We start from the raw sequence: 14,625 nt of genomic DNA, 5'->3' as shown, positions 1-14,625 counted from the left end.
CTCCAAAAATGAAATAAGCCCCTGTTTGAGCTCCCACACTCATTGATATACTTTGCCGAACTTTAGCCAGTGGACATTAGAATGGCAAAGGAAGTGCCTGTGATCAGCGCGTTTCTTCAAGAAAATTAACCAACTGACAATGGTGAAGTCCCATCACTTGTATAAAATTAATGAGTTTAACAACTGGCTTCACTACATGGCCAAGCTGCAACAGGGATTTACACAGTCCTTCCTAATGAATTGTGCAGTGTAGGAAAATTACCTCCTGCTTAGGGTTGTCCTCTTTCAACCTGTCCTGGATTCTTTTGAGCAGCCCAATGCTTTTTCCCATCACATTTGGTGATCCATCTGTGGTAACATTGGTGAGCATTCTCCAAGGTAGCTTGTGCTTCTTTGTGACCTCTGATACGCTGTTGTATACATCCTCTCCCCGTGTTTTTCCTTTTAGTAATTCCATAGCCAAAAACTCCACCATTGTCTTGAAATTTTCATTAATCCCTCTGATAATAAATTAAAAGCTGAGGGGTGTCATTTTTGTTATTGCTTTTCTCCAGTACCAAAGAATATAATGTACATGACTCAGCTTTTTTGTTTATCTTGCTCGTTAAGCGTTTGTCAATTACTTCAACATGGTGTGTCACTATCCTGTGTGGTAAAGCCAATTTTTTCAAATTTGTTCTTGCTCTCAGGACATAAAATACTTCAGTCTCTACTATGCGCTCTTTGAGTAACTCCCCTTTGGAGAAAGGCTCGCTGGCTGTTGCTTATTTAAATGCTAGTAAATAACTTGTCTTCATGCTTGATTCAAAGATGGAAGATGTTTTGATGATCCTGCAAGCTAGCTACAAACTTATGAGCAGTAGCTGTCCATTTTTGCATTGACAGATTGTTGGCGTACTTAGCATGCTTGATGGAAAAGTGACGGCTGATGTATTCCTTTAACAGCACAAGGGTTTCTTGCAAAGTAAGACATACAGCCTTTGATCGAACTTCAGTGAAAAAAGTATTGAGGTGTCCAATCCTTATTAATTATGTCAGATGTGGCCTGTGGGCCATAGTTAGCCCACCCCTGCTCTAAGAGGAAAGGCAAAATCCACTCACACTTTGAAACGAAACCCTCCTATTGCCTATGTACGTCCTCAACTGCCATCTTTCTCTTTCCAGCCTTTTGCACCGGTGTATCCATCAGTCTATTCTTTCTGAAGTACCTAGACAGCCCCTGTGCCACCACACTAAAGAGAACCTTCCCTTCAACATAAAGCAAATCTCTGAAAAGTCCCTTTACTTAGGAATGAAAATCCCCCTTGCATGACGCCATGCCTTGGGAATAACCTGCTTCTTCCAAATCACCTTCATCAACTTGCATGAAAAACCTCAAAACATCTGATGCACTCTTATACAGCCAGTAGGGCACTTCATTACGTTCTGGGGCTGACAACGCACTCGCTCACTTCACCTTGTTGGGCAATCATCACGCTGACTATTGTATTTCACCAACAGATGGAATATCAGAGAGGAGTTCTGTCTCTCTCACCCTTTTGCTATCTTTGTGCACCTCCTCCAGATACTCCTCAAGCTTCTGCTTCTGCACTATAAGCAACCCATTCTTCTAAGTAAACAACAATTTCAAAACAAAAAGAAATTACTAACTAGCGTCACTTCTATAAATGAATGATAAAATAGCCACTGCTGAACAACCTGAACTACAACCAGAAAATCAATCCATATGTAAATTACACAAAGACCTTTCAAGTATAATTAACAATCTCATACCCCCAGCATTTATATCAGGTGAACTACTCCGGAAAGGGCAGTTCCAAAAACCTGTACCTTCTCAGCTTTATAAACCTCAACTACTTGGAAATGCAGACAATGAGTACAAACCCGTGTCCTGCTTACAGTGCTAAAATTCAAATGTTTGTCACAAGTTCAAATGTTTGTCACATGGGGAGACAGAAATGGCATAACCATACTGTGGGTTGCTTGAAACATCCCATACTATTCGACATAAGGTGTGCACTTCTCAACACTTGTATAGCCTGAACCCACTCTAGTTACATGTCTCATGAAAAAAACAGACTGGAGAAGAAACCTGTTCCTTCTTGGACTCTAAAAGCTTCTCATTCCCAAACAGACTGATTGAAAATTTTGGATCATCTTTTTTAAACTGACGAAATTGCAACCCCTGTCACACCTTGAATACTAGAATTGACGTAAACCGAAACCTCCTTAATACACATGGCTGGGACCCGATCACAAAAGAAATACATTCATTTATGAACTTTAAGTGTGGTCAAACCAGTATTTTTTTTTATACATTATGAGATGTTACAATGGGGGAGGGTTGCTGTCAAGACTTTTGGATGGATGGATGGATGGATGGATGGATGGATGGATAGATGGATGGATGGATGGATGGATGGATGGATGGATGGATGGACAGAACCAGGGCAGTGGACTTGGGGACATGGCTGAACATATTCGGTGACAGTCTCAACAAAGAGGAGACAGTCACAAATGTAGGCAATGAAAAATCAATAATATGAACATGACAATCAGCAGAATCATCATCATGACAAGGGGGGATTATAACCATAATGTCCCAAGACGAAGATGACAAATAAAAGTGATAAAAAAATGACAAAAGTATGACTTGGTCTGACACAGGAACAGACACGGGGAGAACATGCAAACACCACACAGAAACTTTCCCTGGTCAGAAACAAAAATCGAACCAGGGTCCTTTGTGCTATGAGGCTGAAGCACTAACCTTTGCGCCACCTTGCCACCCTCTCCCCTTCATTCCTTTTAAGGTAAATCAAAAGTCAGACGAAACTAGATTCAGCAGGAATTGGGTAAAAATTTTATTAGCAAAACTAAAGAAGGCGAAGCACAGCTCAAGTTCATGTCTACAGAAAACTGTCAGTCATCACACCAATAATATGACACCATCATAGTCACAGCTAAATTTTAAATTATCAGCCACTCTAACACAGACTGCATTTAATATAGATGGATGGATATTTCTTTTCCTCTAGAGAGCAGCATCAACAGGATTCCCATGCCCCACCCCCACCCCGACTCAGTGGCTCCGTCTAGCCATGCAAGTACAGTTATACAGCTACTTAGTACAAACAAGAGTAATACTCTCAATCCAGGACAATTGTCAGTAGCCAATGGGCTTGAGGGTACATTAAATGGAAAAGCCATCTCCGAGTGTCCCTCCATTACTGCTTCTAAACATTCAGCAAGATTAGACATTCACTATTTCAAGCGGAAACCCAGTCCACATTCAGGACAACTTTGAGTTTGACCATTTCAATTTTCCAAATGCAGCTTTTTAACTTTCCCACTGTTTGAATCAAAGTCACAAAAAGAGGTGAATGTTAGAAACAGGGTTGCAGCTATTTGTCAAATCTAAAATGTGCAGAAACATTGGATCCCACCCTCCAAATAAAGGCGCCTGAGATTGGAACACAGTGATTGCAAGCTTCAGCGCCATAACTTTGGGTCAGTTCAAGCTTAGTTTGCTGTTTTTGCTAATTTGTGGATGATTTCTTGCCAACTTTTATTGTATTTTCTGCCCATTTAGAACAATTCCGGACTTCATTTCAAGCCTTCTCCTTCAATGTTTCATACCCAAAGCTTTGTTTTTATTTAAAACATGTCAAGCCTAAAATGTTTGATTTCCTGTAAATTTTCAGGAATGACAGTAATTTTTGAAATATTCATTAAACACAAAGTCACTTCAAATTGAAAGGTCTCTTTTTGCTGATATTAGGGGAATTCTTGCAGATTCAGGTGGATTTTTAACAGCTTTCTTCAATGTCTTCCTGGGGTTTATTTTATTGTAAATTTCTCTCATTTTTAATCAATTTCTGCCTGACATTTAGGCAACAATTTTATAACCGACTTGGTGAATTTAGAAAAGGTACGTCTGCTATTCCTTTTCAAGTGAAGTAGTGACTATCTCATGTGCAACCCCGAATTTAAAGTTCTTCTATCAAGGAGTCAATTGGGATCCATGTCGGTTCGGAGCTGCATCTGTTTCATAGAATCGTTGCAGAATCACATTGACTGGAATGAACTATAAACTTAAATTTTTTTTGCAGGTTTTAAATATTTGGTAATCAATGACAGTGTCTGACAGTGCCCTAGATGATTCTATATGAGGACAGAAGTTCTTCAAAGTCACCCTGACCTTGAACCCTGAAGTATAAAGAGCTCAGTCAGACGTTTTGAGTTGTAAATCGTGTGATTTCCGCCAAAGAAGGTCGAAGTGAGTTTAGGAAAATTTAACACTGAAAGGACAGGCAGCAGGATTTTCTTCTCCATATTCCAGGAAGACAGCAGGGTTTTCAGTAAACTCTTCACTACAATAATAAATGTCATTTTTTGCTCCAATATGGGCGGGTTGAGCAGGGTGTTTCATGCGCAGCAAGCTTAGGGGCTGTGCTCCCCCCTGGTGGCCAGGAGACAGCAATCATAAGTGGGTGACATTACCTATGCAACCACCCACTGCAAGATGCTGGTGTCTTTGCCACCTGTGCTGATTAGATGACTGTCGTTGTACAGAAAGGCAACGTTGGTCACGTGACTGCTGTGGCCACCATATTCGTGGCTGGGAGCCTGGCAAGATCAGAACAACGGACTTTAGTGTCAAACAATATATTATTTTGTCCGAAAATTTCAAGAAAATCAGGAAATAAAGGTCAAATAAAGACTCGTGGAGTGAAAGTTTTTTTCATTTCAATCTAAGGTCTGGTGGATTTGTTGTTGGCTCCTAAAAGACGATAAGAGTTTGTTCACTCGCCCAGTGGGAGGTGGTCTGAACAAGCTGGTCTGTTGTTGCAGGAACTGTAGACATTTTCTGTTATTGGGTGTGCACACCACTTTAGTCTGTTAGTGTCTATGTGTCTGCTATTCCTCCAACCTGCTTTCTCCCTGTTTCTCAGCCACCACCATCCCTACCCAGAGAGATCTTTCCAGCAGGTGCCAAAATTGGCTCAGGTCTACCACATTCTGGGGTTGATGTTACTGGATCTGAGGGCGCTGGGAGATGTCCTATTAGCCAAGAGACAGTCTACCTGCAGGTCTGGAGCCAGTGGCTAGTTGTCCATACAGTGCATTTTTTGGGATGAAGCCATTCGGCGTGGCCAAACTGGCATAAGCAACACTGTGATGGTCCTGCAAATGTGAGAGGCATGCCTATCTCTTCTTAAAAACACCTGTTGGGTATGCAGTCCTGCCAGTGGGTACCAAGGATCCTTCTGAGACTCAGAGGTGCAAAGAGTTAGGCCACTTTTCTTGGTGGGCATACAAAAATCAATGGCTCACTGCTGTAGATGGGCCTCCTGAGGAGAGTAAACCTGCATCTTGGCTTTGGCTATGAGCTTAGCGTTTTCCTGCACCCTTCTAGCAAGGCTGAGAATGCCTTTCCTGTTTAGCAGGTTAGCTCACAGTCCACTGTGTATGTCTGAAATAGCTGAGTGCAGGTAGGTAAAGTTATTTACAATGTTCACAGTGTGGTCACCTAAACTAAATGTTTGGGGCTCCACTGGTCTCTTGGCCCATGATGTTGGTCTGTTTCAGACTTTTTGTAAGACTCGATCTCTTCAAGCACCAGCAGCTTGTCGCTGAATTGCTGAAGTCCTTCCAGTATGTGAGCTGTGAAAGTGGCATAGCCAGCACAAAGCAGCTTCCACGGACGCACTTTAAACCTTGTAGGCACCAGAGAGTGTCCACAGTGGTGGACCTGCGTGCCACATCTAAGGAGCAACCTCCTTTGACTACCCACTGCCAGCCAGCGGTGAGGGCAGAGTCAGAGGTGACAAACACCAGTAACTTCACCGACACTCTCCAGGCATTGCAGGACCTTCGACCGACCTTGAAGGCAATTAGTTCTGATTTTAGGATCTTTATACTTTTGAGCCATTTAAAGCCACTTTTTCACACTATTTAAGGCATATTTTTAAGCAATGACTCATTTTAAGTGTTTGCTGGGTTTCAGATGACCCCTTGTTAGTTTGGGATCATTCTTCGTTAAGTTTCAGGTAATTCGATAAAACAGAGAATAATAAATGTCAGAAATATGAAAGTGGGAATGGATGTGTCACCACCAGTCTTTTCATGGAACAAGCAAGAAGTAAGGCTTCCCTTTGTAATCTGATTACTGACCCTTGGCTGAGAGCAGGGGAAGGAGAACAAGTGCACTTTGCCAAAGTCGTCCGCAGAAGCCAGCAGGCTGCCATCATGTGACCTGCACGCAGCATTGATGTCAGTGCCGTCTGCACCGTCCGGCCAGATTCCTGATACAAGCAGGGTGGTGGGAAGTGCAATCAGGTGGAGAAATAGTCAAGTGATATCAAATCAGACACTCTTTGGAGTGAAAGTCGTCCGTCACAAAGAGACAAACAGAATAGTTTCCTTTGCAGACGTACCGAGGGTGCTGAAACCCAGAGTACAGGTGGAAGAGGCCCAGTCCAGGTTCCTTACGGTGTCCATGTTGGTCACATGCTTCCCGCTGGACGCTTCCCCTGCTCAAGACAGCCAGAGCTTATCCTGATGTTCACCAAAGTACTCCAAGGATAAAGTTCCCACTTCCTTCTACTGAATACCTTCCAGGACTTTTCAAGGAGGCTTTAACTGGTTTTACAGACAGGAAGTAAAACCAGAATCCAGATTTTTTTTTCTATCAGGGCTGCAGATTTATGATTATTTCATAATTGGTTATTCAAAAAATTAATTGTGGAAAAAAACAAAACAAAAAACAACAAAAAATACATTTATTTGATAAAAGAGCAACACTAAAACCACAGGTTTGTTAAACAGCAGGGCTGAACTTCATTCAACCACTGAAAGTGTTAAGACAAAGAAGTGAACTTTAAGCGACGTATGGATGACTGACTGTCGTACCGATACATGCAGCAAAACAACATGGACATCTGTGGTTTGGGCACAAAGTCAACACTTAAATTCTATAACTCAGGAAGTCCACGAGTCAAGGTGAAGCATGTTTTTGATAATTCATGTTTTTGAACCTCCAAGGCCTGATCGAAGACATTTGGCTTTCTGTCTCAGTGGTTTCCAGGACACCCTGGCACGATGAAGGTGCAGTTACTCACAGAAGAGGATCTCGTAGTCTCCTGAGTTGGTGACCAGGTACTGACTGTCAGTGGACCAGTCCAGGTGGGTGACAAAACTGGAATGGCCCTGAGGAGCAACCACAGCTCAGATGATCAGCCAGGAGGGAACACACAGAACACCTTTTGGAAGTCAAAACATTGAAAATCATAGCAGGAATGAAGAATTCAAGACAAATACAATTTCCCTGAAAATGAGTGAATACCAACAAACTGGCTGGTAATGAGAAAAATGACAGCCTTGAGTGGACCTCCCTGCCCTGGAGCCCTTGTGCAAACTGCCCTGGGCATGCTGCAGGGGTGAAGGCCGGCTAGGTTACAGCTGAGTTAGGGGTGGGTTACAGTTGGGTTTATGGTTACAGCTGGGTTTACAGTGGGTTACGATATGGATAGGTTAGGTTTATGTTAAGGTTAAGTAAGTGTTAGGTGAGGGTGGGTTATGTATAGGTTAGTGTTAGGTTAGGGTCAGGTTAGTTTAGTGTTAGGTTAGCTTAGCGTTAGGTTAAGCCTATGTTTGGGGTTTGGTTAGTGTTAGGTTAGGGATAGGTTAGGTTGGTGTTCAGTTAGGGTTCCGTTAAGGTTAGGGTTAACACTCACCGAGCACTTTCCCATGCGGTTGTACTTGCGTCCATTGTCGCTGACGGCATAAATGTAAACAAAGTTGTCGTGAGAGGCAACGGCCAGGAGGCTTCCATCTGCAGGAGAAGATTGAAGAGATTTCTGTGACTTCGGATCCCATTCAGATCAGAGAGGAGAAGAAATTATCCCTCTCAAATAAGAGAGGGGAACACCAACCATCAGATCATCAAACCATGGACAGGATTCCATCTGGAGGAAATCAGCTTCAGACCAGGTGAGGTCTTACCTGGAGAAAACTTCACGTTGGAAATGATCTCATTGCCATCAGTGTGCACAGAAACCAGATCGTGGGTGTCAGTGTCCAGCACCAGCCACCTAGAAGCAGAGACCTGATTAGCTCCAGGACAAACATTAGGCTTGAGCTTCAAGTCTGCAGTTTCTTTGCTGGTCTTCAAAGGAACATTTTAACTTTTCTTGTTTTAACTTCTTCAATCAAAAGTATTCACAAATCTAATATTTTAACACTTTTCAAAATCCTCCTCATCTTTATCATGCACTTCCAACAAAGTATACGATCATTCAGATGATCCTTCTCAAGATGCTCTTCATATTGACATCAAAAAATCCAATCTGAGCTGATTACTTCTGATATCTGATCAATAGATAGACTAGATTGATAAATAAATGTGAAGACATGCAAGCTCTCCCAGACTTTGAGACCATGGATATCGCTGCTGTCTGAGGTCTTTGGAGGTGTTGTTTGCTCTATGTCTCAGGTACCTTACCTTCCACTTGTGGTTCCCACAGCCAGAACCTCCCCGCTTGGGTGGAACCCTGCCGCCCTGCCTGGATCCTGCAAGGAGCACATCAGCAAGCCGGTTAACACACATTTAGTGACCCATCCCATCAGCCAAACTTTCGCATTGACACCATCTGTCTTCAGCAGCGTGGACCTAGATGTGCTTCAGAAGGTTTGCGGCCATGATCCCCACGCAGAGAAACTCAGCTGCAGCTTTTTCATCTTTAGAGTTTTCTGATCAGGCAAAAAAAACGCTTCAAAACCTCACGTACAGTGCTCCAAGCCTAATCTTCATCTCTATCATCTCAATCATCTCCATCTCATGTCTACTTCAAGTGACCACACAGACCAAGGTGGGCAAATTTTTACTTCATGTATTTGAAGTTTGAAGTACCTTCTGGACCTTCTGTGAATTTCACTCTGCTTTCACATGAGTCTGAAAACCCAAATTTCCCACTTCCATTGAACATATCACCTCATCTCTTTGTTGTGAAGTCCATGAGAATACTGCAGGATTCTAGCACAACCTCAAAACCTCTCTTTGGAGAAAAAAAAAAAAGCAGATGTTGAACATCACCTCAATGGACTTGCTCCAGATGGGCTGATGGGAGTTGCTGTCCCAAAGATGGACCTGCTTGTCCTGGGAGCAGGTGACAAACTGCTCCATGGAGGGATGGACATCCAGCCCCCACAGTTCATCGGTGTGTCCCTGAAACAGCAGACTGTTCTTCACACACACACATTGTACTTACACAGTAATAAGACCAGGTAGGCCAGGTTGTACCTGCACCACAGGCGTCAATGTGTCGGGGAAAAAAGCCCTGAGGATGGCGTTCCTGGTGGTTCCTATAAAGAGTTCTCCTGGTTTCCCCTCAGCCACGGCCCGGATAGGACCCAGCAACTCACCCACCTGCAAAACACCCACATACAACCGCGCGCACACACGCACACGCGCACACGCGCACACGCACACACGCACACACGCACACACGCACACACACACACACAAGCATGCTCGTACATACGGATGCAATTATCATTCAAACTCCATCTCACTTAAGTTCCAGGAGGAGGTGAAGTTTAAACCCACAAGACTCAAGGATCAAGGAGAAGAAAGACCTGCAGAAAGTCCACCCTGCCCTGCAGGCCACTGACCTCCATCTCCGCCTGCTTGGTGTAGTCATGGCCCCACAGCACCAAGCTGCGGTCCTTCCCCCCTCCAGACACCAGGGTCCCATCCTTCAGCACACATACAGAGAAGATCCCACCCTCATGCGCAGCAGACACCACCTGGGTGATCCGGTTTCCTCCTGTTGGGGAAACAAAACCCCTGTTATCCCTGGACAGGAGCTGATCTTGCACAGCTACACTTGAGAAAAAAACAAAAAATGGGCAGCGTGGCACAGGTGTCCAAGGAGTTGCCCTTGGAACCCAACATTCCTGGTTGAATTCCTGGCTCCAGTGATGGGAAAATTATTTACTGCTAAATTGTTTGTATCGTTCCTTTGAATATCTTCCTTTATGATGTATTTAACGGAAAATTGTTTACTGATGGATTGTTCAATCGTTCGTGGTTTTCATATGGATATCTTCTCTTGACGTATGTAACGGATAATTGTTTGTATTTCTCATTTAGATATCGTCTCATGACGTATGTAAAGGGTAATTGTTTACTGATGGACTACCATAGTTTGTGTGTCTCACTTGCATATCTTCTCTCATGATGTGCAGAGTGCATACCAAGTAGAAAACTGCAGAATGTTTTGAAAAAGTCCTGTACCCAGCTGCATGCAAGATAATGTCACGGCAACCTGACTGTCGAATCAGGCTTGGCGAAGGAGGAAGAGAGGGGGTGGCTGCTCCCTCCCCATCCATGACCTACAATGACCCAACTAGGGAAGAGGTCAGCTCCCTAGACAGAGGACAAAGAATGTGACTGGCTGAAGAAGAATGCGCCCCCTCCGATAACTGACTCCGATGACCTCTAAGGACTATCAATTTGGGTGCAGGCTTCCAACAAGAATTCTGTATCATGCTTTTCCCCCTCTCACATGCAACATAAAAGCCAGGTTGCACTATTTCCTTGGTGTCCTGACTCTTCTGGTTAGAATCTCCGGCCTGGGAAAATTCCCATAACACTCCTCCGAGCCTGTCCAAGTGTTGTTGAGTAAGACATTGAACCCCTGGAGCTGCTAAGTGGCTGCACTGCTCTGTGTACAACTGATTGTCAAAAATACAGCAAATTCTACTCTATATTATCGGGTATTGGTTATTAATTGTTCGTCTTCATCAGCTGGTTTGTGATCCCCATGGAGCTGAAACCACCTTCTGTCCTCCATGAAGGACTTAAACCACAGTCAGACAGGAATCACATCATTAATGCCTTCACAAGCGCTAATTGATCCCAAGTGAATTGAGTATAGGATTACTATCTGGGGTTAGGGTTTGTAATTTGGGATTAGTATTGGGGATTAGAGTTGGGGTTAGGGTAAGTATCTTGGGAAAGGTTTAGGATTGGTATCTGGGGTTAGGGTTAATGTCTGGGGTTAGGGTTAGAATTAGTATCTGGGTTGGTGTTGGGGTTAGTATATTGGGTTAGTGTTGATGTTGGGGTTAGAGTTTGTATCTGGGGTTAGAGTTGAGGTTAGGATTAGAATCGGGGGTTGGGGGTTGGGTTACTTTCTTGGGTTAGGATCTGGGGTTGGGGTTAGTACCTAAGGTAAGAGTTGGGTTGGTATCTGAGAGTAAAAATACTAAAAGAAACCCCAATAGGAAAATTTTTACTTCGACTTTTATGATTGTCTCTTTGTCTTGTCAGGAGCCCCCTTGAAGGACAAAGACATCCCATAAACCGTCAGACGGATGTATTGTAACCCGGGATCTGTGGTAACCCTGCCTTTGCCCCAGATGTAGATGTTCCCGCTGGAGTCTCCGGTGATGGTGTCCCCGTTCTCAGCAAATGCCACGCACAACACGTACTTGGGCTTCTCGTGTTTCTGGGGGAGGAAGAGGAGGTCAATGGCTGCTCTGAGGCAGATGGTCTGCAGGAGGTTCCCGAGACAGCAGGAAGTGAGGCGTCCCCTCACCTCAAACAGCCCCTGCTTCTTGGATAAGCTGTTCCCCTCCATGGTCCAGAAGTTGATGTGAGACTTTCCACAAGTGACTATCAGGTTGGCATTGGTAGGATGAAACGCTGCCGCCAGGACGGAGTCATTGGAGCACTGAGGACAAAGTAAACAGGGTTTCTGCTGAGAAGATCTTCATGGAACCATCAACTACACAAACCACTGAGGAGGGCGAGCCAGGGAAATCAAAGAACCAGGGTCCCAGAAGGAACATGGTGAGGTGAAGTTGAGAATGTGTATGCATGTGTGTGTGTGAGTGTGGTTGTTTTTACATGGTGACGTCTATATATATCTATAGAAATCTATCTATCTATTTAAATGTTTATACATATATTTATTTAAAAATAAATTAATTAATTAAAAAAATAAACCTTCTCCATCCAACCCTACTCTGTTTCAAAACATCAAATTTTGATGTTGTAGCATAGCAGCAGGAGTTAAGTCAACCACCTGCACAATCCTGAAGAACAAAGATGCCCGAAAGATGACTGATGTGGCTAAAGAGGTGACAACTTACCAAAGCAAAGATCTCAAGTCTTAGGAAGTGTATAACACTTATTGTTAGTTTGGATAAATGAAAGACAGCCTGCTGGAGATAGTGTTAGCATTAGCATTAGCAAGGGTCTGATAAAGCAGAAGGCTTTACTTTGGTAATTTAGTGAAGGAAACGCAGAGTACAAGTGCTGGCAAGAATATAAAGAACCTAAGAAACACAGCAATAATTGAAGTCATCCTTAATTCCTTTAGTTTTTTTTTGCCAAAAATAAGTTTCAAAAGAGTGCAGTATGTTTTTAGGGCTGGAGAACGGATCAATAGGATTTATATAGATTCAACAGGAAACATTGAATTGGTTAAATGCTAACTTAGTCAAAGAACAAATTAAACTCGTACACCAATGTTGTATATATACGTACACACACACATATATATATATATATATATATATATGTATATATACATGCAGTGGTATGAAAAAGTTTGGGCACCCCTGATCATTTTCAAGATTTTCCTTAATAAGTCATTGGTTGTACATCTCAGCAATTTCAGTTTAATATATCATATAGCAGACACCAACATGCTAGTCAACCAAAACTATACCATACCGGATCGGTCGCGGACCGGGTTAACAACGACCGCCATTGGTACTGATGACCTACAGGGTACTAATGGAAATTGAGCTACTGTGGGTCGAAGAACAAGAACAAGAAGAAGAGGAGGAGTGCGTGTTCGGAAGCAGAGAGAGAGGAGGAAAGGAAAGAGCCTGGGACTGAGAGTAGGGACTTTGAATATTGGGACTATGACAGGAAAAGGTAGAGAGTTGGTCGACATGATGCAGAGAAGGAAGGTGGATATACTGTGTGTCCAGGAGACCAGGTGGAAAGGTAGTAAGGCTAGAAGCTTAGGAGCAGGCTTTAAGTTGTACTATTATGGTACTGACAAGAAGAGAAATGGAGTAGGAGTTATCTTGAAGGAGGAGTTTGTTAGGAACGTCCTAGAGGTGAAAAGAATGTCAGATAGACTTATGAGTCTGAAATTGGAGAAGGAGAAGTTCTGGAATGAGTTGGATGAAGTGATGCAGAATATTCCCAGAAATGAGAGACTGGTAATTGGTGCAGACTTCAATGGACATGTTGGTGAAGGCAATCGAGGGGATGAAGAAGTGATGGGCAGATTTGGTATCCAGGATAGGAATGCAGAGGGACAGATGGTGGTAGATTTTGCAAAAAGGATGGAAATGGCTGTAGTGAATACCTTTTTCCAGAAAAAACAGGAACATAGGGTAACTTATAAGAGCGGAGGTAGGAGCACGCAGGTAGACTACATCTTGTATAGACGAGGTAACCTGAAAGAGATCAGTGACTGCAAAGTAGTTGTAGGTGAGAGTGTAGCCAGACAGCATAGGATGGTGGTTTGTAGGATGACTCTGGTGACAAGGAAGATGAAGAGGACAAAGGCAGAGCAGAGGACAAAATGGTGGAAGCTGAAAAGGGAGGAGTGTTGCATGGTTTTCAGGGAGGAGTTGAGAAAGGGTCTGGGTGGTCAGGGTGAGCCTCCAGATGATTGGACAACAACAGATAGTGTTATCAGGGAGACGGGTAGACGAGTACTTGGTGTGTCATCTGGAAGGAAAGTAGATAAGGAGACTTGGTGGTGGAATGAGGAAGTGCAGGAGTATATACAGAGAAAGCGGTTAGCGAAGAAGAAGTGGGATACTGAGAGGACTGAAGAGAACTGACAGGAGTTCAGGGAGATGCGGCGAAAGGTAAAGATAGAGGTAGCAAAGGCAAAACAAAGGGCTTATGATGACTTGTATGGATAGTAAGGAGGGTGAGAATGATCCATACAGGTTGGCGAAACAGAGAGATAAAGATGGAAAGGATGTCCAACAGGTCCGGGTGATTAAGGACAGAGAGAGAAATGTATTGACAGATGCTAGAAGAGTGATGGGAAGATGGAAAGAGTACTTTGAAGAGCTGATGAATGTGGAAAATGAAAGAGAGGCAAGGGTAGAAGAGGTGACTACTGTAGACCACAAAGTAGCACAAATGAGTAAAAGGGAAGTAAGGAACGCATTGAAGAGGATGAAGAGTGGAAAAGCAGTTGGTCCTGATGATATACCTGTGGAAGTGTCTAGGAGAGGCAGTGGTAGATTTTCTGACTAGATCATTCAACAGGATCTTAGAGAGCGAGAAGATGCCTGAAGAATGGAGACAAAGTGTGATGATGCCTATTTTTAAGAATAAAGGGGATGTGCAGACTTGTGGCAACTATAGAGGGATAAAGTTGATGAGCCATACAATGAAGTTATGGGAAAGAGTAGTGGAAATTAGACTGAGAGCAGAAGTCAGCATTTGTGAACAGCAGTATGGCTTCATGCCTAGGAAGAGTACTACAGATGCAGTATTTGCGTTGAGAATGCTAATAGAAAAGTTCAGGGAAGGCAAGAGGGAGCTGCATTGTGTTTTTGTAGACCTACAAA

The 14,625-nt window shown here is 43.4% G+C and overlaps 1 protein-coding gene across 3 annotated transcripts in view; it reads right to left on the bottom strand.

The window, feature by feature from the left end:
• Positions 1 to 2,840: 2,840 nt before the first annotated feature.
• eml2 (EMAP like 2) overlaps positions 2,841 to 14,625 on the bottom strand; it is a 35,933-nt gene continuing 24,148 nt past the window's right edge. For 2 of the 3 annotated variants that reach the window (XM_086143651.1, XM_086143652.1), the window contains exons 11-22: positions 11,607 to 11,741; positions 11,417 to 11,516; positions 9,676 to 9,830; positions 9,305 to 9,430; positions 9,098 to 9,229; positions 8,507 to 8,574; positions 8,008 to 8,096; positions 7,740 to 7,837; positions 7,125 to 7,212; positions 6,441 to 6,536; positions 6,178 to 6,308; positions 2,841 to 4,629 (exon numbers count right to left, since the gene is read on the bottom strand). In XM_086143651.1, the coding sequence (XP_085999777.1) occupies positions 4,504 to 4,629; positions 6,178 to 6,308; positions 6,441 to 6,536; positions 7,125 to 7,212; positions 7,740 to 7,837; positions 8,008 to 8,096; positions 8,507 to 8,574; positions 9,098 to 9,229; positions 9,305 to 9,430; positions 9,676 to 9,830; positions 11,417 to 11,516; positions 11,607 to 11,741 (1,344 nt within the window). In that variant the 3' untranslated portion in view covers positions 2,841 to 4,503. Of the gene's footprint in view, positions 4,630 to 6,177; positions 6,309 to 6,440; positions 6,537 to 7,124; positions 7,266 to 7,739; positions 7,838 to 8,007; positions 8,097 to 8,506; positions 8,575 to 9,097; positions 9,230 to 9,304; positions 9,431 to 9,675; positions 9,831 to 11,416; positions 11,517 to 11,606; positions 11,742 to 14,625 lie in introns of all 3 variants that reach the window. The other variant, XR_015105909.1, reaches the window with a different exon arrangement.

Source organism: Fistularia commersonii, chromosome 3, assembly GCF_037954325.1.
Source record: "Fistularia commersonii isolate RoL2024-O1a breed Wild chromosome 3, RoL_Fcom_v1.0, whole genome shotgun sequence".
Taxonomy (NCBI): Eukaryota; Metazoa; Chordata; class Actinopteri; order Syngnathiformes; family Fistulariidae; genus Fistularia; species Fistularia commersonii.
Note: the sequence above shows the minus strand (reverse complement) of the source record. Positions and strands in the feature narration are given on the sequence as shown.